Source organism: Lissotriton vulgaris, chromosome 1_1 (assembly GCF_964263255.1).
Source record: "Lissotriton vulgaris chromosome 1_1, aLisVul1.2, whole genome shotgun sequence".
Classification (NCBI taxonomy): domain Eukaryota; kingdom Metazoa; phylum Chordata; class Amphibia; order Caudata; family Salamandridae; genus Lissotriton; species Lissotriton vulgaris.
Window position 1 is genome coordinate 81,137,330 of NC_141685.1, and position 27,861 is coordinate 81,165,190.

Here is a 27,861-nt window from a genome sequence, read left to right on the forward strand (position 1 = left end):
TGTGGTCTCCTTGGGGACTTTCGCCATATCTGGTGGGATTGCCCCATCATACCCCCCTATTAGGAGGATATACTGTCTCATATCAGGGAGATCCTGGGCTACCCGATTCCAGATTCCATTGGCTTCGTGCTCCTGGGCCTTCGGGACTCGCTTTTGGAGCACCAGACCAGGGCTGACAAACACATCCTTTGGCTCTGCTTGGGTGCGGCCAAGCTGACCCTGGCTGCTGCATGGAAGAAGAGGGAGGCCCCTGCTCTTTCCCTTTGGTTCGCTAGGTTGTGGAAGTTGCTGAGTGTGGAGCGTATGGCGGACATTTTCAGAAATAACTTTAAGAACTTTACTTTCAGATGGGGCCCACTGGTCCGCTTTCTCTCTCGAGGGTTGCCGTCAGCGGTTTGCCCACCCACCATACGCGCCCTACATCTGTTCCAGGTGTGAAGTCTGCTTGTGCGAACGTCTGTTGTTAGGCTGCCACCACCGGGGGGAGGGAAGTAGTGGGGAGGTAGGAGCCTCTGGGGGGGTTTGGTTCGTTTCTCTTTCCTAGAGGGGGATGTGGACTTTTGCTTTTTCATGCTCGGCCTTGCCGCATTGTCTTCCTCATGGCCGGGACGCTTGGAGCCGCAAATGGACTTGGTCGAATAAGCCTTTGACTTGGATAGCTTTGCCCGATGCCAGTAAGGGCTCTTGCCCCTCCGGGACTTCTCGGGGGGTTTGATATTGCCCTGAGCGATGACACTGTACGACCCTTCATTACTATTATTGCTGCTTGGGCTTATTGAATTGGCCCCTGCGAGGGCACTTCTTTTTTTGCATTTCATGTGATTCCATCCCTTCTCTCTTCTCAATAAAAATATCTTTAACAAAAAAACAGCTCAATGGAGAAGGGAAACCTCGTCAATTCAGGTTCTTGAAAAAGGTTTTTAAAAACACCAAAAAAAAGTATACAGTTTAAACTGGAATGCCGTGTGTGCATAAGAACTCAAGATGTAATACGGATGAAGCATGAATGCAAGGGCTCAAAATCGCAATCAGCTCCCCCCCCCCCCCCCCCCCCCCGCCTTAAAAAATCTTTATTATTTGAAATGGCTTTTGGAATACTGTTATAAATTGTACTCACTTAAATACTCCCAAAATTAAATATTTGGAAAACACAATAAAATACAGAACTCCAATGCAAATTGGCAAGTTTCTGCTGGGCTACCACTGGAAAGGAGACCCATTTTTATACTTTGACGTATTAAGATAGATAGGACATTCATGATGCCAACTGTGGGGGGGGGAGGTAAACCACGTTACTTCCATCCTTTGCAAGTCGGACTTCAAAAATATGACTGTAGCCCACAAGGTTCTGAGTTTTAACTTATGCACTATCTCCCCAGAAGTGTGCAGAAGTGACCGGAGCCTTGCAGCAGCATGTGTGTATTGTGGTTACCAGACAACCCAAGAGCTCCTCAACCACCAGATTCTACCCTGCAACACTACAAAAAGGGGTGAGCGAGAGCCAAAAAGGGGCATCGTGCCAGTGACTCAACCTGGCTTTTTATGAGGGGTGGTGGAAGCACTGAAACTTTGGGTAGGCCCAACCTTCAGTAAAATATTTCCCCTCTGGGCCAGCCTCGTTCCCCATGAGCAGTTGGCTCATTAAAAAAATGATTAGCCCCCTGTGCCTGCTGTGTGCTCGTCAGAGGCAGGCCCCTGCATTAAGTAACTGGACCCCCGAGAGCTGCCTTCTGAGGTTTTTTTACCACCATAGGCCAGGCGGGCATGGTTTTGATATTTGCCCCCCTTGATTAGGACCATGCTCCCTTCTATTTTCACACCCAGGGTCACCTAAGGCCTTGGACGAGGAAATAGAAGCCCAGACAAGTTGCAGGATACAGATGAGCATTGCTGCATCTGGCCGGGAAAGTGATCATCTTTGACCCGGTTTGAGACATGCAGTCTTTTCTCCCCTCCAGAAGAGTCCAGGGTGCAGCCAGGAAGGTCCACCAGTCTGGCGGCAGGTGGTGGTGTCTGCGGCCCTACAAAAGAATACAAAACAGCAGGCAGGTGAGGAGTAAGTAAACAAAGAACGCCTCACCTACCTGCTGCTGAGACCCCTCCTTTTATTGGCCCAGTGTTGAGCGCTTGGCCAATACAAGGAGGAGGTTGCATTCACAGGCATTTTTGTAGAAAGCGCAGGCTTGTTAAAATTGGTAATTTAGAGATTTCTTAAGTACATCACCAAATCATAGAGGGTCTGAATGACTATGCTTTCCAATATAATCATGCCCTGTGGGATACATTGGCCTGAACGCTGCTGGTGACCCTAATAAAAGCAATTTGAGATGGACGTGTTGCTGCAAAGTTTGTAATTCGTTGTGGCTTCGACATGGTTGACTGATTGAGTAAGGCGATAGGCACGAGTGTAACACTTTAGTACATCAACTGGATTAGGTATATAGGATTCTCTGAAGACATCTAAGCATCTTTAATGGACCTGCCATTCGATGGCTGTCGTCTTTTAAACAAGAAAGAGGACTAAGCCCTAGACAGATTTAAAGAAAGCAGAGCCACAGCACATTTCTTGGATCTGTTTGCCTCTGCCAAGCAATTTCATAACAAATATTGTCACCTCAGTGGATACAGTAGGGTTTTTCAACTCTGCAAATGCCAGTCCCCACTGCAAACCCAACAGGAATCCTAGTTCTTTCATAGACATGGCACACAAAGACAACGTCCACGACATCAGGGACAACATGCCACTATGTCACCTGCTGCTACAGCGGGCGCAGCCGCAAAACCTCTTTATTGTGTCCTTCCTGATACATCACCCTGTTGGATTCAGAATCTAACATTTTATCCAACAACTGAGATTGTGCCAGCGACTGACTCCTCTCCATACTCCACCCAGATTTAACAGTGGTGGTGGATGCATCACTTCTGGGTTGGGAAGGTCCTATCTGTTGGAAATTGCAAATATTTCGCTTGGTGCTCATGGCATTCCTGCCCATCATCAGAGGAAAGCTGGTGCAGCTTCTCCTGGACAACATAGTCAATTACGAGGATCTCATCAGGACGTATCAGACTTAAACTTGTTTGACAGCAAGCAGAAGATTCAATGGCTTCAGGTGTTTGGTCAAGCAAACGGGGCGCTGGAACTGCTTCGTTGAATTTGACTTCCTCCTGGGAATGCTGGCCTGTGATACAGAAGATCCCTTACTGAGGAGTAATGAATACAGTGTGAGCAGTATACAGGAGAGATGGCAATCTACTGTACTGATGAGACCATGATATATAACTGATTAACTGGAATGGTTGAAACATCAACTATACAGGGACTGTTTCACATGAGCTATGTCTTCTAAGAATCAGCTTTGCTTAACTTGTATTGTACAAAAGTAATGTTCAGCCCTGTTTCTGTGTATACGTGGATCAGATTGTTCTATCATATCCCTTTCACCTTGAGCACCAACTCTCATCACTCACAAATGTATATATACACACTTGCTGCAGAGAATCCGATTTGAGTTATTAGAAAGGAAAATGCCTCGTCTGAATTCTACTCTTGATACAAATGGTGAATTAACAGCTGCCCAGGGCTGCATATGTGATACAGGCCAGTGAGATAATGAAACCCTCGGACCCCAGTGTTTATTCTCATGGGTAGAGATTATATGCAGCTCCAATCATCACTTCTGGAGCAGAAGGACGTCGACACTGAGCTGTACAAAGTCATCTACGAAGGTGCTGCAATACTGCTTTCAACTTTCAGGATTCAGTCGGGCTCCTGGTAAGAAATCTGCAGCTAAAGGAGTATCCACCAGGAAGAGCATTATGAAACGTAACTTGTTTGTTACGTTTTACTGCTGCTGTATCTTATGATGAAAATTCTATATTCAATAATGTTAACAAGTGTACAAAACACTGCACCCAAAATATATATTTTAGTCATATGTTAACAAACAAGGGTGAGTACAAACTATTGGGGTTGAAAACATTTAATACATTCATATTGTGAATTTTGTGGCAATTTGTTGATTTTTTTCAAGCACTAACATTTCTGAATAGAGTAGAGACCTTCAGAGTATTGTTACTTTCCGATACTTAAATTACGGATTTTGTGGCACGTAGTTGATTTTTTCAAACCCTGATATTTCTCCGGAGGTTGCATGTGGGCAGCCTAAGTTATCCTGCAAGACTTGTTTGATTAATCCTATTGGAACTACAATTTCCGCTCTTTATGTAAAGTGAGGTCGCTTTAGAAGCTGTTCAGCAACTCAGGATCCGGCTTCCTATTCACCTGGTGAGGATGCATTTATAGTGAGACTGACTTTCTGACTGAAACTTTTCTGGCATTCAGAGTATGTATAAGGCTTTAGTCCAGAGTAAATTCTCTCACGTGGAAAGAGACTGTATTCAAAACTAAACCTTATCTGACATTCAGAACATCCATCAGGCTTTTTCCCTGTGTGAGTTTGTTCATGTCAAGTGAGAAGTAATTTGTAACCACAAGTTTACTTGTATTTCGAGGACTCATAAGGATTATTCCCAGTGTGGATTCTCTCATGTTACATAAGAATGGCTTTCAGATAGAAGCTTTTCTGGCATTCGGAGCAATGAAAACGTTTTTCCCCACTGTGGAGTCTCTGATGAAGAATGAGATACCTTTTCTGAATGAATCTTTTCCGGCAGTCCCCAGAATGGAGTCTCCCATGGTCAGAGAGGTATTTCTGTCATTCACTTTTCTCTGTGTCTGTTTGCTCATGTAGAGTGAGATTGTGTTTACAATTGAAGCTTTTATAGCCTTCAGAGCACTGATGATTATTTAGCATCATGTGTGTTTGCTTATGGTGCTTGTAACAATCTCAACTCGCAATCTTGTCTGCCTTTCAGAGCAGTGATAAGGGTTTCTCCCAGTGTGGATTCTCACATGTTCAGTAAGAGATTTATGGCTAAAACATTTTTGGCATTAAAACCATTTATAAGGTCTCTCCTTAGTGTGGGTTCTTGTATGTTTAGTGAGACCACTTTGGTCATTGAAATATTTCTGGCATTCAGACCACTCATATAGTTTTTCCCCAGGGTCAGATCTTGCATGCTGAGTGAGACTGCTATTGTCATTGAAACATTTATGGCAGTCAGAGCACTGATAAGGTTTTTTCCCCAGTGTGGGGTCTTGTAGGCTGAGTGAGACTTCTTTGGACACGGACACATTTCTGGCATTCGGAGCACTTATGGCTTTTTAGCCAGTGTGGGTTCTTGTATGTTGAGTGAAACTTTTTTTTCCACTGAAGCATTTTTGGCATTCAGAGCATTCATAAGGTTTTTTCCGAGCGTGGGTTCTTGTGGGCTGACCGAGACTGCTTTGGGTACTGAAATATTTTTGGCATTCAGAGCACTGATAAAGTTTTTCCCAAGTGTGGGTTCTTGTATGCTGAATAAGAGTGCCTTTTTCACTGAAACATTTCTGGCATTCAGAGCACTGGTAAGGTTTTTCCCCGGTGTGGATTCTTGTATGTTTAGTGAGTCTGCTTTTGCCACTGAAACATTTCTGGCATTCAGAGCACTGAAAAGGTTTTTCCCCAGTGTGGGTCCTTGTATGCTGAGTAAGACCACTTTGGTCACGGAAATATTTCTGGCATTCAGAGCACTGATAAGGGTTTTCCCCAGTGTGGGTTCTTGTATGGAGGGTGAGACTTCTTTTTTCACGAAAACATTTCTGGCATTCAGAGCACTGATAAGGTTTTTCCCCAGTGTGGGATACTGCATGTCGAGAAAGACTCTGTTTAGTATGAAACCTTTGCTGGCATTCAGAGCACTGATAAGGTTTTTCCCCAGTATGGATTCTCAGATGTGCAGTTAGAAGAAAATTACGTTTGAAATTCTTTTGGCATTCAGAGCACTGATAAGGATTTTCCCTAGAGTGGATTATTGCATGTCGGAAAAGACTCTGTTTAACATAAAACCTTCGCTGGCATTCAGAGCACTGATAAGGTTTTTCCCCAGTGTGAATTCTCAAATGCTCAGTGAGATAAGATTTACGGCTGAAACTTTTCGGGCATTCAGGGCACTGAGAGAGTTTTTCCCTAGTGTGCATTCTCATATGTTCAGTGCGGTGAGATTTTCAGCTAAATATTTTTTGGCACTTATATCTTTTTTCCCTCGTTTGGGTTACTGTGCGATGAGCAAAGCTGGTGTAAACACTGATTTAGTTCTTGCACTCCATGTTTTTATAATATTTATTTCTAGAGTTAATGCTCCAAGTTTGGTTTTCTCTTGCTTATATGCAATGGTATGAGTGAACCAGATTCTAGAGTCTGGGCTTTTTTAAATAATATTCAGCATTAATCTCTAAATGAAATTTTACGTAATCTTCTTAACACTTGAATTGAGCAAAATATATATGGAAGCAGTCCTAAAGCATCAGCCAAAATGATTTTCGCTGAGTATATTGGGCTTTAGGTTATGGCCTGTCCGGCAGCAACTTATTTTGTAACCAAAGTTTTTCTCACATTCATTTGTTAGGTTTTTAGCAAAGCAGTGATAAGGTATTAATCAGATATTTACTGATTAAACGTTAAGTACCTTTTTGCACTGACATAATGGTGTTAACTAAGGACGTCAGAACATGCAGAGTAGTATTGTGATCATCAGTCGCAGAACATCGGTTCCTGTTAACCTTTCTGTGTTTGGTGCCAAGTTACTAGTTGTTCAGATGATGGGGATCTATTTACATTAGATATAGCACCACAGTGTTCACTTAATTCTTTTTATATTTAAAAGTTTTACACATCACTCCTGCACAACAGATAATGTTGAGGCAATTTACATAGAATTACAGAACAGTACAGAATAAAAAGGAAACATATATGTGAGATGATCTTGAACAAAATAAAGTGGTGAATTTTTAAGGGTTTTGTTAAAGTGAGGAGAGCTGGTCGAGGTGTTATATTCAGAGGCAGAAAGTCTCAAAGTTGCACCACTGGTGTTAAAACTGGTTGTTGAGCAAGGGTGATTTTGAATCTCTGTGCTTTTGGTTGTTGGACCTGTAAGCTTCAGAGTCTTCTTTCAGAGTCTTTTCTTTAATGGTCTGCAGAAGAAACCTTTTGGTATAACTTTCTTTTAACCAGTGTGTGCTTCTTCTCTGGAATTGGATGAGTAGAACATTATTCTGTCATGCTGAGGCAATTTGTCTTTCTGGTTATATTTCAGATGAGGATGCTGAAGTGACTGGTCTTTCCACATTATTTCTGATGCTGTGTGCTCGGATATGGTACTGCTCTGGGTTAATGAAACACTAAGTTGGAAAATTCTCTTACAGGAACAGTACTTTTATCAGCTAAAGGTTCCTCACCACCCCTAGATTTTTTAAACGGTTTCAAACTCAGAACGCTGGATGTCCTTAATTTTTCAAAACGATCCTTCTCAAGGTATTGACCTTCAGTTGCCTGGTGCTAAATCTTGCTTTCTTCGTTCATAATTTCAATCACCTGTAGTATTAAAATAAAATAGTTAATAGGTGTAGATTTGCAAAAATATAATTCACAAGCCAAATCAATGTAGAATTTTGAAAAATTTGAGCTCGTTTTCCCGACACAGCAAAGAGTAGAATGGGAACCCGAAAGGATTTTTAGAATTCTCACAATTTTAATTAGTTCACAAAGGTTACTTGTACCCTGTGAAGTTTTAAAGTCATATGCGCTGGCACAAAACAGATGTATAGAAATACTATTAATTCATTTGTAATGTAGATATCTGGGACGTGAATGTCTCCTCCATGGACAACAGGCGTTTTCCCTGCCCTGAGTAACCCACTACTTGTATCTGGTATCCAGGATTTTGGTTGATAGCCCCATCTTTACACTGATCTATTGTGTGTTCCGAGGCCTATGACTAGACCTATCCCTCAACTGTGGCCCTGATTACGAATCAAGAGCAATAAAATTAAGGTGTACTTTCATGTGTTCATTTCATTCCACCTGATTATCAGTTGTGAGGTTTTTCTGCACCTGGATTTACCGGGTGCAGAAAAATAGGATACAATTTTTTTACAGACTGAAAAATTTGACTGAAAAGCTGCACAAGACTGGCTGCAGCAGAAGCAGCCAAGACTTATACTGTTCTTTTTACTAACTGGGGTAACATACAATAATATGACCTGTTAGAACTGCCTAAGTGTCGAAAACCCTGCCTGAGGTTACACCTGTGGTCCAGCCAGCCACAGTGTGGGCTCAATTGCTGATGGGGGGAAGGTCCAGAGGGCCTGCCCTTACCGACAGACCAGCTGATCTTCAGGCAACTGCAACGAAAAGGGTGAGTGATTGCCCGACTAAATGCAACCATGCACCAAGGACAAAAGAGATAACAAAAACCTGCAAGTGGGCCACTGCTCTCTCGAGTGTGCACGTATGCCCTTCGCGTGTTGGGCAGTTGGAAAGTTACCTTTAAAGAACTGACTCATCCTGTGAAGGGGATAAACACTTAGGGCTGAGAGCACATATGCATTGGGCGAATGAACTGCACCTGTACTATATTCATGATACTCCTAAAAGCCACTAGAGAAGAGAGGATCAGAACCGGGAGAAGGAACCTGAAAATAGCGGGAGAGATATAGACATGAATAGGCGCAGCACCTGCCAACTTAACATGCCAGAGACATTGACTTGTTTCTGATTAAACTAGAATTGGGTGCAACTGAGTGAGTAAAGTAAATTTTCTTAGCAAGATAAGCAGTGTGCTGGACATTCATTCTTTTGAGCCTGTTGATTTGTTGTTGAGCTCTGAGTTCGAGAAGCCGACATTACCAAGCTGAGAATACTGAGACTGCTCGCCCTCACTTACTTGAGAGTCAAGTCCAAAAAGGGTTTACTCTGTCCAGTTTGCACAGCCATTCTACAACAGGTCTCGTGACATCAAAGGAAAATGATCTCAACCCAATAGCTCCTGCCTACACCGTGGTCCCTGAACTGGATTGAACAGAAACCCTAGCAAGGTACTCTTATTACAGGCTACAGCGTTTGGTCCTTGTATGTTTCTAGACAACAGGATGTTTGTTTTCACATCAATTTTGTGTCCTGTATGACATGATTTAACATAACCAGTAACTTGTTCAGCTGACTTTGGAGAAATAAACAAATGCAGCACACATAGCTATTTTTTAAATAGTCAGCGTTAAGGTAAGGGAAACAGCAGTGTCTTGCCATATACAATAAATCACATACAGGCAGCATTCTAATTACCTTTTTCTCTTTTCTCCACACCTCTATTTATCAATTATCAAGACTCTGGGTCTGATCCTAAGTCCAAAAATGTCCACAGTCTCTGTGGCGCTCTGTACCTTCAGCGGAGCCACAGCTTTTGTGCCTCGTCTGAAGGCACAAGAAGAATGGTTAGTGGCTGTCATGTTTAAGGCGGCAATTAACCAACTTTTGTGTTTTTCAAAAACAGGCTCCCAAAGCAGGAGATTGTTTTTATAAACAAATAACTAATCACCCTCACAGCCTTGGAGTTTTCTTCTGGATTCATTTTCTTCCAAGGAGAGGGGTCCATTTTTTCTGTTCAGTACTAACGGGTTTTCCCTGGCGGTACCCAATAAGAGAAAAGTCTAAAGAAGTTCAGCAGTCCGATGTATTAACATTGGGCACAGGGTCAAGACTGATTTGCATGTGGCTGGTTTCAAACCGGAATGACATGGTGAGCAAAAAAAAGTTGGATTTAGGCCCTGATCACTGTACTAGGATGAATGTATGACATTGTTCTGCATTCTGTCCAGCAATTGTTTTTGCATTTGCCACACCAAGTGGGACGTGTATGCCCAGACGTGGGTCCCGTGCTCTCCATGCCACTGGAGTGAAGATATCCTGGCTGAAGAGGGGTGAAACTCCGAAACCGGTCCTATTATGCTTGTTTCCAGTCCAGAGAGGACCTGGCCTGGCAGTTCGGGCTGGACTGCTCCCACTGGGCACAGGGTCAAGACTGATTTGCATATGGCTGGGTTCAAACTGGAATGGCATGGTGAGCAGAAAAACGATGGATTTAGGTCCAGGTCTCTGTTCGGGTGTGAATGTATGACATTGTTCTGCATTCTGTCCATCAATTGTTGTTTTTGTAATTACACTTACTGCACCACAGTCCGGCTGGACGCACAACAATCCAGCTGACTTGCATTAGGTCAGGCAGACCATCAGTTTATCGGACAGGGTACTCCACTACGTTTGCGAAGGAGTACTCAGTTCACCAAACACTAAATCAAGACCTATCTTTTCTGTGTTATGCATATATCTGTAGGTCTGCTTCATTTTGTCCATCATTCTTTGTATGATCTACCTGTTACTGAGGCTTGTGTGTTGAGTACAGGTTTAGTCTCTGGGTGTTTGTGTAGGTGTATTCAAACCCTGCATTTTAACCTACACTTGTTGTTCATTCAGTGTGTTCACGCCCTTGTAATTATAAAAAGTGTGTTACGCACGACCAGATGTCTCCTTGTCATGAGTAATGTTGCATAGTTAACAGCAGCATCATTGCAAAGTATTAAGAGCCTGATTTAGAGTTCGTGGTTGGGTTACTCCGTCACAAATGTGACAGATATCCTGGCCACCGTATTACAAGCGCCATTGAATATAATATACCGCAGCCATTTTACGATCGTTCGTCTATCTATTTCTCCTATTTGGTTATCTTTATTTTACTTTTTGCTCTTTTCTTATTGCTTTTTCTGTTTCTCTCTATTCCTTTCTTCTTACCTTTCTTTGATTCCTTACTTACGAGTGCTTAGCCTCGTAAAGCATTTCATTCATTCATTTGTGTTTAATCTTTTCTTTCGTCAGGATGACTGCAGAGATATCTTTACTTTTAGAATGCTACAAATTCTATTTCAGGAACAGAGGCAAGGATTCTGTTCATCTTTATCCACTTAATTCATACAGCAGCCTTTAACAAACAACTACCTTCCCAAGAAAACCATTAGGGAATGAGAAAACATTGCAACCAATCATTTAACACTCCATGTTGTCGTAATTTGACAATGGCCGAGTTAGCGCTTAGCTGTGCTACACGTTTCCCTCTTAACTTGACTATACTTGGAGACGCCATTTTGTAAATTGTGGCGGCCATTTTAGAGAATGAGCGGCCTCGTGGTCAGCATGCCCTTTAGTCCGTTGTCCGTGCAACTGACCACTCGACTCTGCCCAGTAACAGGCTATTTTTAGCCACGGTCAAGCCCGCACATGCGCAGTTCCAACTGACCAGTCACCCCTTAGGAATGTGCCGCCAAACTGACCAGTGGGGTTGTAACCCCTCCCATGAGTTGGCTGTGCTCCAAAAATGACCATATATGTACATAATCTCTGTAACCTTGTGCCGCCTATCTTTTTATTGCTTGTAAACTGTATAAAAGAGGGACTCACACCAACGTTCGGTGTGATACTTCTTGCATTGCCGAAGGGTGCTGTAGGAATGTACCACCACCCCATGGGGTCTTAATAAACTTGTTCTTTGTACTTTTCAGTTTCCGTGCCAACAGTTCTTTCAGTGTAAGTGGGTTATCTACAGAGCATGTAGGCCTTGGGAACCCGATACTACAAATTGGCGACCACGAAGGGACTCATCGGCGACTCGGATGCCCGAAGGAGAGGTCGTGACGAAGGTTTGGAAACTCGCCATGGACGCGTACGCTGCCACCGAGTGACCCGAGTCTTGGCACCCACGGTGTTTCTTCCCTTCCTTCCGATCTGACCTTCCAGGTGGCGCCGGTCTCCGACTGAGTTCTTGATCGTCTGCGTTGCTGGATAAGTGCCGTTTGGCTGATTCGATTAAAGACCTTGGCAGTTGGAATCTGGACCTTTGAGATTTGGGTAAGATTTGTGATCGGTAAGGTAGTCCTCGGACGCTTGCCGAAGTTCTATGACTTGTGTCTATGATTTGAGTTAGCTAACATTTGTGACTTTGTGACTTTTGTGATCTTTGAATTATATGTGTAGTGCACTTCACATAGGCAGGCATGTAGAGATGTTTCTCTAATTTTTTTTTTTTCCTTTGAGCGGCACATTTGTGTAAAGTACTGTAAGTGCCAGTTTATACGGTATCACGCTTTCGTGATACTTTTTGAACATGCCTGTTTTAAGCACACTCCGAGGGATGTGCTGTCTTGGAAATGGTACCACAATTAGGTTAGCGGAATCACAGCCGGCTCCCCCAGAAGGTACTCCGAATCGTGAAATGTACATAAAATGTGGCCTTCCCCCTATAATGTATAGCAAATTATGGCATAAATATACAAAAACTGATCCTGAATTGCAATGGCCACTACATGGGTCGTTCGATTTGCGAAAGGTTCAATTTGTGGAGCAGTGTTTGTTTCAACGTAGGTCTAGACAGAATATGTTTGATTGTGTACGAATGTGGGAGAAAGCGGTGCGTGAACTTATGAAACGTGAAATTGCCTTGGCGGACAAAGAGCAGCGCAAGGCTGCGGGAGATAAGGCTTTACAGCTTGAGGAAAAGGAAGCGCAGGAGAAGAAAGAAAGGGAGGAACGGGAACGTAACTTGCAAACGGCCGGTCAATTTCCTATTCGTCGTCCTCTTTATCCTGTCCTTAATAATGAAATTGATGATTTTTCGTTACTAGATCGCTCTCCGCCTCCGTATGTCCACCCTACGGCTCCGTTCGAGGATTCTGGTGATGAAGGTCAGGATAAGTCGGATGGAAAGGACGATTCGAGTGTCAGGTTATCTGAGGACAGAGCCGCAGACTTGCGTGGTCTTGCTAGAAAATTAAATTTGGATCATGTAACTGTAGCAACGATTTTAGCTGAAAGGAAATTGTGGTCAGATCGAGAATTAAAGTGTTTCATAAATACTTTAGCGCATGAAGTTGTTGCTCGCTTTCGTAAATATTCTGAGACTTTAGAACCCAAAGCTGTGTCAGTTTATTGTGAGAACTTGGATAAAGGTTTATTTGCTCTTTCAGATACTGACAACCTTTTCACACGACTACTTCATCTGCGGGATGAGGCGACCAGATTGCGGGATGAAAAGAAAAATGCTACAGGGTCCGTGCCGGGGTCGACGGAGGAATCCAAAGAGTGTTCTCTTCGGGGTTCAGATAAGAATACCAAAGTGCATGTTATGCCTATGCGTGAAGCTGCGCCTTTGTATGTTCCTCCAAAGGGAGAGGGTACAGATGACGATAAAATGTCGAAGGATGCGAAGGGGTACTTTATATATAATTGGGTATATACGCCTTGGAATAGAGCAGATGTTATGGCATTAAAGAACTCCCTGCCCGATCTCCGTAAAAATCCAGCTGCGTTCTATGAAGGGGTTGAGGGGGCCATTTCTTCTTGTGTTATGACCCTTGTTGACATAGATCTCTTTTTTGGGTTAATTCTTCCCCCTGATATGTGGAGGTTGATTCGTAAAACTAATGATCAAACGACTTTTGGGGCTGCGTGGAAGGACTTAGAGCAGGCTGACTTACAAAGGGAACCTGCATGTAAACCGTGTGCTTTGATTCTAGATCTCCCGACAGCTATTTTGACTAAATTAAAAACTCTGGTACCTCCTAAAAAGATCGATTGGACCATGTTGGCTTCATGTAAACAGAAGTCAGATGAATCGGTATCTGATTTCTTTACACGCTTTGAAGAAGCTTTTCATGATTATAGTGGACAATCATTAACGGACGATACGGGTAGGCATCTGTTTGTCGATAAGTATGTGGCTAATCTCCTACCGGAGATTGTGAAGCGATTGAAAGCGAGCGAAAGTTCCTGGACCACGGCGACCCCTGCGTCTTTGTTAACTATGGCTCAGTATTATGAGCGGCAGGAATTGGAGGCTAAAGAAAGTGTTGATAAGAAAGCGAAGGAATTGAAAACGAAGGTGATGTTGGCACAGGTTCGTGGAACGCAACCTAGTGGGAATGATAGAAGCAGGCGAGGAGGGGGTAATGCGTCGTACGGGCGTACGGATATAGCGGAGGATCAATGTGCCTATTGTAAGGAGTTTGGGCATTGGGCTGATGATTGTCCGGTACTTCGTGAGCAACGTAGTCAACGTGGTCGAGGAAGTGGAAGGTCAAGGAATACTTATTCTGGGGCAAGAGGTGGCGGAGGTGATCGTAGTAGGTTTGAAGAGAGGGGCCGTGGCCAGGATGACCGTAACACTTTTGATAGGAGGAACCAGTATCAGATATCGGAGGGTGAGAATGTGGAACATCAGGATTATGTGCATGCATAGGATTACGTAGGATGGGGTACGGAATCAGTTGAAGTGCCAGTAGATCAGAGTGGTCCATATGTATCAGCGGGCATCTTGGGTTCTACTGATCAGTTTCTAGTCGACACAGGGGCTACTCGTAGCGCTTTGTCTAAAAACTTGGTTCCGAGGGCTCCCCTGTCTGGCGATATGATTACATGCATTGGGTTTGACGGCACACCCACTCCCAGCCCATTATCGAAGCCTCTTGCACTTTGTCTTGATAAATTTTTCCGTTTTGGCCAATTTTGTTGTCGCCTTATACTCCAGATAATATTCTGGGCATTGATTTGCTCAAATATTTTCGAGCGACGATCCGTTGTGCTCCGGAGGGAGTGCGAGGTATTTTAAATGATAACTATCCGGATTCAGACAGATTTTTTACTATACAAGACTGTGAAGCATTAGCCTCTCTCCCTCACACGTTGTGGGCGACCTCGGATACGGATGTGGGACAGATGCATATTCCACCTATTCGCATTACTGTAAAGGAGGGAGTACTTTTACCACGTGTACCACAGTATAAGATCTCTAGGGAAGGTGAAATTGCCCTGACACACATTGTTCAAGATTTGATCATTGCAGGGGTAGTGGAGGAAGTCCCCTATAATGTTTGCAATAGCCCTATTCTCCCAATCCTTAAGAAAGATACTGACGACAAAGTCTATCGGTTTATTATTTATTTGAGAGAAATTAACAAAATTGTCATTCCCCAATACCCGGTGGTGTCTGATATCACGACATTGCTTACATTGGTCCCACCAACGGCGACGACCTTCAGTGTCATCGACCTGAAAAATGCGTTCTTTTCTATTCCCATCCATCCTGATAGCAGATACTTATTTGGTTTTACGTTAAATAATAAATCGTATAGATTTTGTCGTGTTCCTCAAGGTTACACTGAGAGTCCGAGTATCTACAGCCAGGCTTTAAAAAGACAGCTTGATTCCTTTCAATTGCAATCTGGAGTTGCCCTTATTCAGTATGTAGACGATCTTTTGTTGGCTGCTGATACTTATGCTCAATGCGAGGAGAGTACGCTTGCTTTACTTTCCTTTTTGGCTCAGAACAATCATAAAGTTTCGAAGAAAAAGCTCCAATACTGTAGACCCAAGGTGACCTACCTCGGTCATCTTTTGTCTAAGGAGGGGCGTGCATTAACATCAGATCGAATTCAGGCGATTCTAGATACACCAGTCCCCCGCACACAGAGAGATGTACGTGCCTTTATAGGATTAACGTCCTTTTGCAGGCAGTGGATCATGGGGTTTTCGCATATTATCAAACCTTTGTTAGCGTTGCTGTCCAAAACTACACCAATGCCCCTTGAATGGACAGAGGAATGTCAAAATGCTTGCGAACAATTGAGACAGGCTCTTTGCTCTGCCCCCGTGTTAGGTACACCAGACTATTCAAAGATTTTTACATTATGCGTGCACGAGAAAGATGGGTGCGCGTTATCAGTGTTAGTGCAAGTACACGGGGATAAGCAGAGGCCATGCGCATACTTCTCAGCTATCCTTGATCCTGTAGCACGAGGGTTACCTGGGTGTTTCCGAGCAGTTGCAGCAACAGCAGTAGCTATACGGCAGAGTGAGGGAATAGTGTTATCGCACAAATTGTTGGTGTTAGTTCCCCATGCAGTTGATGCCCTGTTGAATCAGACGAAAACCCAGTATCTCACGAGTGCACGTTTGACAGGATAGGAGCTTACACTTCTGGCGCCACATATTACACTGAAAAGATGCGCTACCCTGAACCCTGCCACTTTATTGCCCTATCCGGTTGAGGAGGGTCAGGAAGAAAAACATCACAATTGTGTTTTCCTGACCGAGGAACAGACAAAGGGTCGTGTTGACCTACAGGATATGCCACTTCCAGATGTGGATGGGGAGCTGTGGGTTGATGGATCGTGTTTGAGGCTGCCAGATGGTACGACTTCAGCAGCATATGCGATCACGACACTTAGAACAGTGGTAGAAACAGCACGAATACCACAAAAGTCAGCTCAGGCAGCAGAGCTGATAGCTTTGACGAGAGCCTGCGAATTGAGTGCTGGCCTATGTGTGAACATATACACAGACAGCCGGTACGCCTTCGGAGTAGCACATGACTTCGGGCTACTCTGGAGAGAACGTGGGTTTTTAACTTCTCATGGAGTACACATTATGCACGGAGAATTGGTGCGTGATCTCCTAAACGCGTTGCTTTGCCCGAAGAAAGTAGCGATCATTAAATGCAGTGCCCATAAAAAGATCACTGATAAAGTGGGTCAAGGAAATGCTTTTGCAGATAGCATAGCAAGACAAACAGCTATGTCCCGAACTGACTCCCCCATGTATGTAACAAAATCACAAGCTGAGCGATGGTACGATGCTAGAGCGGAGATATTAGATATCCAAAAATCAGCGACTGAAGCGGAGCTTGCGGCATGGGCAGCAGATGGGGTGCTAGATGACGAGGGTTGCTGGAGAAGCAAAGACATGGAGAAATGGAAATTGCCTGCAGCTTACTTGCAAGCGATGGTTCAGATGACTCACGGACTAGCACATGTGGGAGCTCTTGCGATCACTCGATTGTTATCACGAGTTTGGGAGCATCCCGAGATTGCCAATACAGCCAAGAGAGTAGTGCAGACCTGTCTGATATGTTTACAGCACAATCCTGCGAAAGGGACCCATACTCCGAAAGGAGGGTTCGTTCCACCATCTGCACCATTTGAGGTACTCCAAATGGATTACATCCAGCTTGAGCGCTGCAATAACCTTAAGTATGTCCTAGTGGTGGTGTGTGCTTTTAGCAAATGGGTTGAGGCCTTCCCCACGAAAGATAATACAGCTTTAACAACAGCTAAGGTGTTGCTTAAGGAGTACTTTCCTCGCTTTGGAGTTTGAAAATTTTTGTGGAGTGATAATGGGCCTCATTTTGTTGGGAAAGTTGTGGAGTGTGTGCTGAAGGGGTTGGGGATCCAGCAGAAGTTTCATGCTGTGTTCCACCCTCAGTCAGCAGGTCTTGTCGAGCGGTACAATGCCACGTTGAAACTAAAACTGGCTAAGATTGTAGCATCTACGTCATTAAAGTGGCCGGATGCTTTACCGTTAGCATTGCTCTCTCTCAGATCAGTGCCCCACTCTCGAACAGGCCTCACACCGTATGAAGTGGTATTTGGAAGGCCTATGAATATTTGGGGAGTGCCTAAGCCGCGATTGATACATGATGTGCCTTGTATAATGATGAACGATTATTTGGCACGATTAACAAATGATTTGCTTTCTATTCATCAACAGGTTCGAGAAGCGCTCCCTGACAACTCGACTGGAGAGGCTCACAATCTTCGACCTGGTGACTTTGTCATGGTGAGGTCATTTGAGAGGGCGAACAGCTTGGAACCGAGGTGGCGTGGCCCCAAGCAGGTCCTCTTGGCTACTCGAACAGCTGTACGAGTGACCAACAGAAAGTGGTGGATACACTCAACTCACTGCCGGCGTGTCTCTCCGGACCTGGTGAATCCTGCTGTGCTGACTGACTACAAGGAGATTCTGGAAAAAGAAAAGAGCCCAGCTGTGACATCGGCCGAAGTCGAGGGAGCCTTCCCGGACCACACTGCTTCTGGAAAACAGCGCTACGATCTGCGGCCACGATAAGGAGAAGATTTTTTTTTTTTGGTTGGTTTTCGAGACTGGTTGGTTACCGCTCTGGGGTTTGTGAAACGGAAACCGGGAATCTCAAGGGGAGGGGATCAGTTCTGCCAAGAGTAGCGACACCCGTCTTGACCCCGGAGAAGAAAACAACGGCTACCTCGGAGCTCAGCACCGTATTTTTCTTTTTTAGGTATAAATATACATATATGTACATTTGAGACTTTGTGAACTTTTGAACTATTTGAGACATTAAGAACTCTTTGAACTATGGCGTCTTCTGCATCACGAGATAAAAGAATACTTGGTGCCATCCTTTTTGTCTTGACAATTGTGGTGATAGCAGTGATAGCTTGGGTAGTTGAACTCGTGGTGCCTGCACGTGAACATTTGCTGCCGACAACCCCGGCTCCATCAGAACATTTTCATTTCACCTTGCCCTACCATGAAGAACGGCACCGGCAGACCTATTTGAACAATAGCTTTATTCAGATTCTGCATCATACGCATAACATGACAAATACTTCCAATTGTTGGGTGTGTGGGATGTTGCCTGGTCATCAGAAGAAAGGGGGCACTCCACTCATTCCGCTTCCGTTTTCACATAATGGGTCTTGCAATGCCTGGTATACTCTGCTATTCACTTTGCGATGGCCAACGAAAGGGGGGGTGCTTTTTCGTTTGAATAAAATTTGCTATCATGACCGGGATGGGTACCCACGAGCTGAGGGTACTCGATTTGAATGGGAAGAATACCGCCCCGACAATGCATCTGCATCCCGTATTTACAGTAACCAAAGGAACATTAATGTATCCAGTTCGCATGTCATTAATGTTATTGCAACTAAAGCTGATTTGTGCATACGTAATAAAGGTACAATCCCGGTTGGGAAAAGTGAATGCAATACTACACTTACATTTGACAGCCCGAATGGCATATCGTTTGTGGCATCTCGTAATACTTATTTTATTTGTGGAACTAAGGGCTATCATCAGCTTCCGTTGGGATGGTTAGGCAATTGCTATGTATCCTTTGTATTGCCCCCTGTATTCATTGCCCCACCAATGTATCATAATGACTATGTGCTTTATCACGATTTCGTGTTAAATCGTGTTAAACGTACTGTTGTTCTGGACGATATCGACCAGACGGATACCGCACTGCAGCAATATGTGGACTTTAATTTGGGACTGTTCTCCTTTGTGGGGGCTGCTTTGAATAGTAGGAAAATACGACGATTGACCCGTGTTGTTGAGGCTGTAGCCAATGATACTGCTATTGCAGTAGGAAATATTACCGAAGAACTTCAGATTTCTAGGATTGTTACGCTTCAGAACTGAATGGTTCTAGATGTGGTTCTAGCTGATCGGGGGGGGCATGTAGAATCATCGGAAGTAGCTGCTGTGTATACGTACCTGATAATTCACCATCCGTTTATGATGCCATCTCTAAATTGCACAAAATAGCAGCTGAAATACACCCGGACAATGGAACTTGGACTCTTTCAGGGTGGTTCTGGTCAATGCTTACCACTTGGGGTTGGAAACTGCTCACGATTTTATGTATCATTGTTGGGATACTATTCCTTGTATGTTTATGTATACAATGTGGCCCAGCATTATGTTCTATGTGTTTATCGGCTTGTATACCATCAAGACGAGCTCTTGCTCACAACAAAATGATGCTTCATAAAGAAGTAGCTCAAATAATGTTAATTGATATTGAAGATGAACATCCCGATTACGTCCACTATGAGGTAGCCTCAGCTAAACGCTAAAAGGGTCGTCTGTCGTAATTTGACAATGGCCGAGTTAGCGCTTAGCTGTGCTACACGTTTCCCTCTTAACTTGACTATACTTGGAGACGCCATTTTGTAAATTGTGGCGGCCATTTTAGAGGATGAGCGGCCTCGTGGTCAGAATGCCCTTTAGTCCGTTGTCCGTGCAACTGACCACTCGACTCTGCCCAGTAACAGGCTATTTTTAGCCACGGTCAAGCCCGCACATGCGCAGTTCCAACTGACCAGTCACCCCTTAGGAATGTGCCGCCAATCTGACCAGTGGGGTTGTAACCCCTCCCATGAGTTGGCTGTGCTCCAAAAATGACCATATATGTACATAATCTCTGTAACCTTGTGCTGCCTATCTTTTTATTGCTTGTAAACTGTATAAAAGAGGGACTCACACCAACGTTCGGTGTGATACTTCTTGCATTGCCGAAGGGTGCTGTAGGAATGTACCACCACCCCATGGGGTCTTAATAAACTTGTTCTTTGTACTTTTCAGTTTCCGTGCCAACAGTTCTTTCAGTGTAAGTGGGTTATCTACGGAGCATGTAGGCCTTGGGAACCCGATACTACAATATAATATAGTCAATCATCTCTGTTTATCAGTTAAGTGTGTTTCATTGTCTCCTCACTTAAATTCATTGTTAAATGCTTAACTGGTGATTTTGCTGGTGTCTACATATTGATTTAAGAAGTTTTTGCTGTTGCGCTCTCTAACGATGCCTTTCTTTTAATAGGCAGCCGTTGGAGTGCGCATCACCGCTCCTCATGCGTCTTTCAAACTTTGACAGGGCTGCATGTGTGTGGTGCTGTGCACATGCCACTAAAGGGCGATCTTAGGAGACCAAGGCACGTTTCAGCGCTCCTTTCAAACTTTGACGGGGCCGCACGTGTGCGGTGTTGCACACCGGCCACTAGAGGGTGATCTTAGGTGACTGAGGCGCGTCTCGGCGCTCCTCGTGCGACTTTCAAACTTGGACAGGGCTGCATGTGTGCAGTGCTGTGCACCGGCCACAAGAGGGCGCTCGTAGGGGATCGAGGCGCGTCTCACTGCTCCTCACCCGTCTTTCAAAATTTGACGGGGCCGCATGTGTGCCGTGCGTTGCACCGGCCACTAGAGGGAGCTCGTAGGGGAGTGATGCGCTTCTCAGGCTCTCCGAGCGTCACATGCTCTTTCTGTGCCCCTTATTCAGCCTTGAAGTCCCTACGTCCTATCTGGGGTCAGTAATACACAGTGCAGTGACCGACACACCCACGGGGTCAGGTATGTAAAATGAAGTCCATAAGTAAAATGACTGTGCAGGTGTGCCTGCAGATGTTGGTAGAGGCTGATCACTGTGTTTTGGGGCTGGCTACTTTAGTGGGGTAAAGATCCCTATTTGCAGGCATTGTGTGTCCAATCTGGCCACATAAGCCCTTCTCAACCTGCTTTGGGTGTTCTGGCTAACAGACCAGTTAAGGCCTTCCACTCCCCTATCAAGCCCTCCAGCACGGCTGGGACCAGCACAGGCTGTCTACCCTTTGAATACAGTTAGGGTGTAATCCCATTGTCTTGAAACCTTGACTCCCTTTACTTGCTAGGCTGCCAATCTCCAAAGAGTTCAGATATTTCACGCAGGAGAATCTGATTATATGGAGGAGGAATCTGTTTACTTACTGCCTTTGGACGATGAATTCTGTGAGGCAGTAGACGCTTCGATACAGCACGATGTATCCTTGGCACCCCTAGAAAGAAAGATTGTAAAGCTGGCAGAGAGAAACCACACCAAGTGCCCTGCAGACCAGTGGGGTCGATAAAGACGCTTTTGAGCGCCTCAGAAGGGCCATCCTACAGGCCCAGCCACAGATGCCAGCGCCTGACCCCTTTGTTCTGCCTCCCTCCTCCCCCAGCTCCTTAGGGGACAACGATTATCAGGGGATTCCTGCGGGCGAAGTGTCCCGTCCGTTCCTGGAGGGCAAGGTGGACCTCACTCCTGAGCTAGATGAGCACACGGTTACTTGCTTGATAAAATAAATCTTAGGGACCCAAAGAAAAGCATAGCTTGCTTGTAGTGGTCATGTCAAGACAAATTATTGGATCTTATGGGAATGATTACAAACATCTTAGATATGGCTGAAGAAGCCAATCAGTCAGGGGCCCCTGTATCTGTAATCCTGTTGGGCAACCAAAGTGAGTGCGCTCGGTGGGTGAGACGGCGTTCTCTCTTAATTAATGTGGATCCAAAGCTTGGGGTTTCAGAAGCAGGCTCACTGCGCAAAGGGTGTTGTTCGGAGACTCTTTTATAAAGGATCTCAGTAAATGTGCTTCCACATTCAACTCTTTGGATAAAGCGCAGCCATCTATTAACATACTTTACCTCAAGATGTTTGTCGATCCGCTATGGAAGACAGGCTTCTCCTTGATCCCATAGTGGAAAACCCATTTCTACAATTTATCGTAAACTTATTAACAACATGCCTGATCCCCTAGTGTCCCTGTGGGAAAGATGGGAGGGTGACGTAGGGGCCCTGGAGGATGATGACTGGCAGGATGCGCTACAGAGCCCCTACGAAAATTGCAATTTTTGCCAGTTTCCAATTGGTACAGATAAAAATTTGACACCGGCTGTATTACCCCAGAACTCATCTATATGCCTGGGGAAGAAGCCAATCGGCCCTCTGTGCGATGGGACGTAGAGGAGAAGGTACATTCTACCATATCTTGTGGGAATGCCCAGAGATAGTACCCTTCTGGACTAAAGTTGTGGACACAATGGCAGCGGTGGTGGGTTCTTCGAGACCGAGCACCGAGACCGCCTTCATCGCAGCCACCGACGACATCCGAGCCCTGCTCGACAACGGGGAAACAGCGGCACTCATCCTCCTGGACCTCTCTGCAGCATTCGACACTGTCTGCCACCGCACCCTAGTCCAACGCCTCAGCAACATCGGCGTCCAAGAGAAGGCACTGGAGTGGATCATCTCGTTCCTCACGGAAGAACACAGAGAATACGCCTCCCCCCGTTTCGATCCGAGGCATCGAAGTCATCTGCGGCGTCCCGCAAGGATCATCACTCAGCCCCACCCTCTTCAACGTCTACATGGGACCTCTTGCTGCCATCGCACGCCAACACAACCTCAACATCATCTCCTACGCTGACGACACCCGGCTGATCCTCTCCCTCACCAGAGACCCCGACACCGCCAGAACTAGCCTACACGAAGGGATGAAAGACGTCGCCGAATGGATGAAGAACAGCCGCCTGAAACTGAACTCAGACAAGACGGAAGTCCTCATCCTGGGACCATCGCCCTCCGCCTGGGACGACTGCTGGTGGCCCCCAGCCCTGGGCACCGCTCCAAGCCAACAGACCACGCACGCAACCTGGGCTTCATCCTGGACTCCTCCCTCTCGATGACCAGACAAGTCAACGCCGTTTCCTCATCATGCTTTCACACCCTTCGCAAGATCTTCCGATGGATCCCGACCGAAACCAGGAAGACGGTCACCCAGGCCCTCGTCACCAGCCGACTGGACTTCGGAAACACCCTCTACGCCGGAACCACAGCCAAGCTACAGAAAAGACTCCAACGCATCTAGAACGCCTCCGCCCGACTCATCCTGGACATTCCCCGACACAGCCACATCTCCTGCCACCTGAGGGACCTGCACTGGCTCCCCGTCAGCAAGAGGATCACGTTCAGGCTCCTCACCCACGCACACAAGTCTCTCCACGACCTGGGCCCCAAGTACCTCAACGACCGCCTGACCTTCTACACGCCCACCCGCCAGCTACGGTCTACTAGCCTCGGCCTCGCCTTCGCCGCCGTACCACGCATCCGAAGAGCCACCGCCGGAGGCAGATCCTTCTCCTACCTGGCGGCCAAGACATGGAACTCCCTCCCCATCCACCTTTGGCTGACCCAGGACCACCTCGCCTTCAGGAGACAACTCAAGACCTGGCTGTTCGAGCAGTAGCGGACCCCTTCCCCCAAGCGCCTTGAGACCCTTCCGGGTGAGTAGTGCGCTATACAAGTGTCATGATTGATTGATTGATTCTCCGGTCCTGCTAGAGCCTAGGTGGCTATTTTTGATGATCGCGGGGGCCATGGACTGGTCCAAATACAATGAAATCTTGCTAGAAATGGTGACAGGGGTGGCAAAAACTAACATAGCCAGAGGGTGGGGGGAGCAGGCGCCCCCACAGTCGGACCAGTGGTTGTGAGATCTAGATTGGTGCCAGACAGCCGAAGAAACTATTTACAAGTCCATGGGTTGCATAAAGAAATGGAACAAGCATTTGCAATGCAATCGGTCTTGCTCTTGGGACCTTATATGTATTTAGCTTTGCAGCACATTAGCCTGTGTGCTGAAACATCTACTGTTCTTTAACATGGAAGGAAAGTAAGTACCAAACTGCGTGACACGCCGGGTATGGGAACACATGGAGAGGAATATTGCCTTTCAGCAGGAAATGGGATAGTCCAAAGCTCTGTTTTTTATATGAAATGAGGGCCTTTGGTGGTGATATCTCTGAAAATACAAGATTAAAGAATATATATTGTTGTCTACGTGTGAACAGCAAAGAGCAAGGAACAAGTATTTCAAGGGGGGCATAGCACCTAGGAGAGAGCAACTATACATGTGCTCTCTCATTGAGTGCGCAAAACAGTGCTTGAAATGGAAAAAAAGACGTTGCTGGTTTCTGAGAAGTGTCGGTACTCTCCAATTAAAAGTATAAGATTTTCTTGAGAAGTGCAGGTACTCTCCTAAAGCAAAAGTTTTGAATCGCTTCCTGACATTTCTGACTAAAATGTACACATAACATACACCTACTTCATTGTGCTAAAATATTTCATAAAAAAACAATGTCTATTAGGTCAACCAATAAATCTCACAAGCACTGCACGAGCTAACATTCCGGATCTCTGAGCAAATCACTTGCGGGCAGCGATGGATAAACATAGTAACAGAGCAGAGCTTTTCGTAGAAAGATGACCACACCGGCATTTGAGATGTAAACAAGTGACAAAATGCACTCCCTCTACAGTAACCTAGTAGAGTTCTTTGCCGAAAGACATTTCAGATGTAAAGATGTGCAACACTACCATCACTGTATAGTAAGCAGGAAGAGCTGGCTCCAGAAAGAAGGCCACTGTGGGATTTCAGAAGTAAACCTGTGCAACACCACAATCTATGCATAGTACAGGACAGAGCTGTCAGCAGAAATGACAACATCGGCATTTCAGATGTAAACATCTGCAAAACCACAATCCGTGCACACTAACCCATGAGCTATACAGGTAGATGGCAAAACCATTTCAGATGTAAATATGTGTATATGTAACTCCACAGCCCGTGCACAGCGGCCGAGTACAGCTCTTTGCATACAGAGGACACCCTGATATTTCAGATGTAAACAAAGTATTGAAACGGTTTTTTAGATGCAAGCATGTGCAACACCACAACCTGTGCATAGTAAAAGAGTACAGATAGATGACAACCTTATAATTCAGATGTAAACACGTGCAACAACACAATCCCTTTATAGTAACATAAGATTTGGCTGCAGAGAGACACCCCACCAGTGTTTCAGATGTAAATATGTGTAACACCACATCCCGTGTATAGTATACAGCTCACCCCAAAAAGATGACACCCTGATATTTTAAATGTAAACACATGCAACACCACACGTCCTGTATAGCAACCTAGAGAAGCTGGCAGCAGAAAGATGACCACACCAGTGTTTAAGATGTAAGCATGTGCAACACAACGGATGCAGACTGAGGAGAAAAGCAGTCTGAGGCACAAGGAAGGAGACTGAGGAGAAGTGTAGCGTGAGGCACATGGAAGGAGTCTGAGGAGAAGAGCAGCGTGAGGCACAAGGACGGAGACTGAGGAGAAGAGCAGCGTGAGGCACAAGGACGGAGACTGAGGAGAAGAGCTGCGCGAAGCACAAGGTCGGAGACTGAGAAGAGCAGCGCAAGGCACAAGGACGGAGACTGAGGAGAAGAGTAGCATGAGGCACAAGGACGGAGACTGAGGAGAAGAGCAGCGTGAGGCAGAAGAAAGGAGACCGGAGAAGAGCAGAGTGGGGCAGAAGGAAGGAGACTGAGGAGAAGAGCAGCGTGAGGCACAAGGACGGAGACTGAGAAGAGCAGCGTGAGGCACAAGACGGAGACTGAGGAGAAGAACAGAATGAGGCACATGAACGGAGACTGAGGAGAAGAGCAGCGTGATGCAGAAGGAAGGAGACTGAGGAGAAGAGCAGCGTGAGGCAGAAGGAAGGAGAATGAGGAGAAGAGCAGCGCGAGGCACATGGAAGGAGTCTGAGGAGATGTGCAGCGTGAGGTACTAGGACGGAGACTGAGGAGAAGAGCAGCGTGAGGCAGAAGGAAGGAGACTGAGGAGAAGAGCAGCGTGATGCAGAAGGAAGGAGACTGAGGAGAAGAGCAGCGTGATGCAGAAGGAAGGAGACTGAGGAGAAGAGCAGCGTGAGGCAGAAGGAAGGAGAATGAGGAGAAGAGCAGCGCGAGGCACATGGAAGGAGTCTGAGGAGATGAGCAGCGTGAGGTACTAGGACGGAGACAGAGGAGAAGAGCAGCGTGTGGCAAAAGGAAGGAGACTGAGGAGAAGAGCAGCGTGAGGCAGAAGGAAGGAGACTGAGGAGAAGAGCAGCGTGAGGCAGAAGGACGGAGACTGAGGAGAAGAGCAGCATGAGGCACAAGGACGGAGACTGAGGAGAAGAGCAGCATGAGGCACAAGGACGGAGACTGAGGAGAAGAGCAGCATGAGGCACAAGGACGGAGACTGAGGAGAAGAGCAGCGTGAGGCAGAAGGACGGAGACTGAGGAGAAGAGCAGCATGAGGCACAAGGACGGAGACTGAGGAGAAGAGCAGCATGAGGCACAAGGACGGAGACTGAGGAGAAGAGCAGCGTGAGGCAGAAGGACGGAGACTGAGGAGAAGAGCAGCATGAGGCACAAGGAAGTAGAGTGAGAAGAGCAGCGTGAGGCAGAAGGAAGGAGACAGGAGAAGAGCAGCGTGAGGCAGAAGGACGGAGACTGAGGAGAAGAGCAGTGCGAGGCACAAGGACGGAGACTGAGGAGAAGAGCAGCATGAGGCAGAAGGACGGAGACTGAGGAGTAGGGCAGTGTGAGGCACAAGGACGGAGACTGGGGAGAAGAGCAGCGTGAGGCAGAAGGAAGGAGACTGAGGAGAAGAGCAGTGCGAGGCACAAGGACGGAGACTGAGGAGAAGAGCAGCGTGAGGCAGAAGGACAGAGACTGAGGAGAAGAGCAGCATGAGGCAGAAGAACGGAGACTGAGGAGAAGGGCAGCATGAGGCACAAGGACGGAGACTGAGAAGAGAAGCGCGAGGCACAAGGACGGAGACTGAGGAGAAGAGCTGCGTGAGGTACAGAGAAGGAGACTGAGAATAGCAGATTGATCTGCATTCTAAACATCTTAGAGGTCCATGGGGGGATTTATGTCACACTAGCTGTGAAAACCCAGGCAGACTAAGGAACACTATGTTGGTCTACTGATTGCGACAGTTAGGGACCCATGGCGGTATAAAGAACAGTGTACACAGGAAGGCCCTTTAAATTATGGTGATGCCTACCTAATGTAAATCACTTCGGTAGATACTGAAGACAAATTGTTTCTGTGAAGTAGTGCTATGCACAATGTTATTAAAGCAGCATGCAGGGCAATTTGATCTAAAATGTTTCTTCAAAAGATGGGCCGGCTACACTTACCAATTACTAATGTCCAGGATTTATTTTTTAAAAAGGGGAAAACTCAACCGTCATCTGCTAACCCTGTCTTTTTGGCCTCGCTGGTGTCCATTGGCTGCTCCTCTGAAGGCTCGGGGGCTTCAGGAGTGGTCAACTGTTTGTCAAGAAAAACAAATGCTGTTAAAAAGGGGCAGCGACAGCTTAGACAATACAGTACTGGACCTTTTAGCAAAAGTTCCGCACATTGTCGTCGCAACACTACAGTAATAACAGCAACAGTACCTCAATCCTTAAAATTGTAGTAATGTAGCCTCTGTTCATGAAGTAATGAGTCTCCAAATCCACAGTTTGTCACCAAATTGTAGTGTAGTCTTCCACGCAAACCGACACAAAGGCATCTGCTTTATCTAACGTCTTTATTCCAAGATGCACTGTACATGAGAAACAGGTCTGTACAGTTGCGCTGCTCCAAACAAC

At 45.8% G+C, this 27,861-nt stretch overlaps 1 protein-coding gene across 1 annotated transcript; it reads right to left on the reverse strand.

Moving 5' to 3' along the window:
• Nucleotides 1–4,014: 4,014 nt before the first annotated feature.
• Nucleotides 4,015–27,748, reverse strand: LOC147737431 (uncharacterized). The gene is made up of 2 exons (XM_086929583.1): nt 27,406–27,748; nt 4,015–7,472 (listed from the first exon to the last, which is right to left on the reverse strand). The coding sequence occupies exon 2, from the start codon at nt 6,083–6,085 to the stop codon at nt 5,225–5,227; it is 861 nt and encodes a 286-aa protein (XP_086785709.1). The 5' UTR covers nt 6,086–7,472; nt 27,406–27,748; the 3' UTR covers nt 4,015–5,224.
• Nucleotides 27,749–27,861: the final 113 nt, after the last annotated feature.

Coding starts and splice junctions, on each gene's coding strand:
- LOC147737431 (XM_086929583.1), bottom strand. CDS start 6,085: ATGAGAATGCACACTAGGGAAAAACTCTCTCAGTGCCCTGAATGCCCG.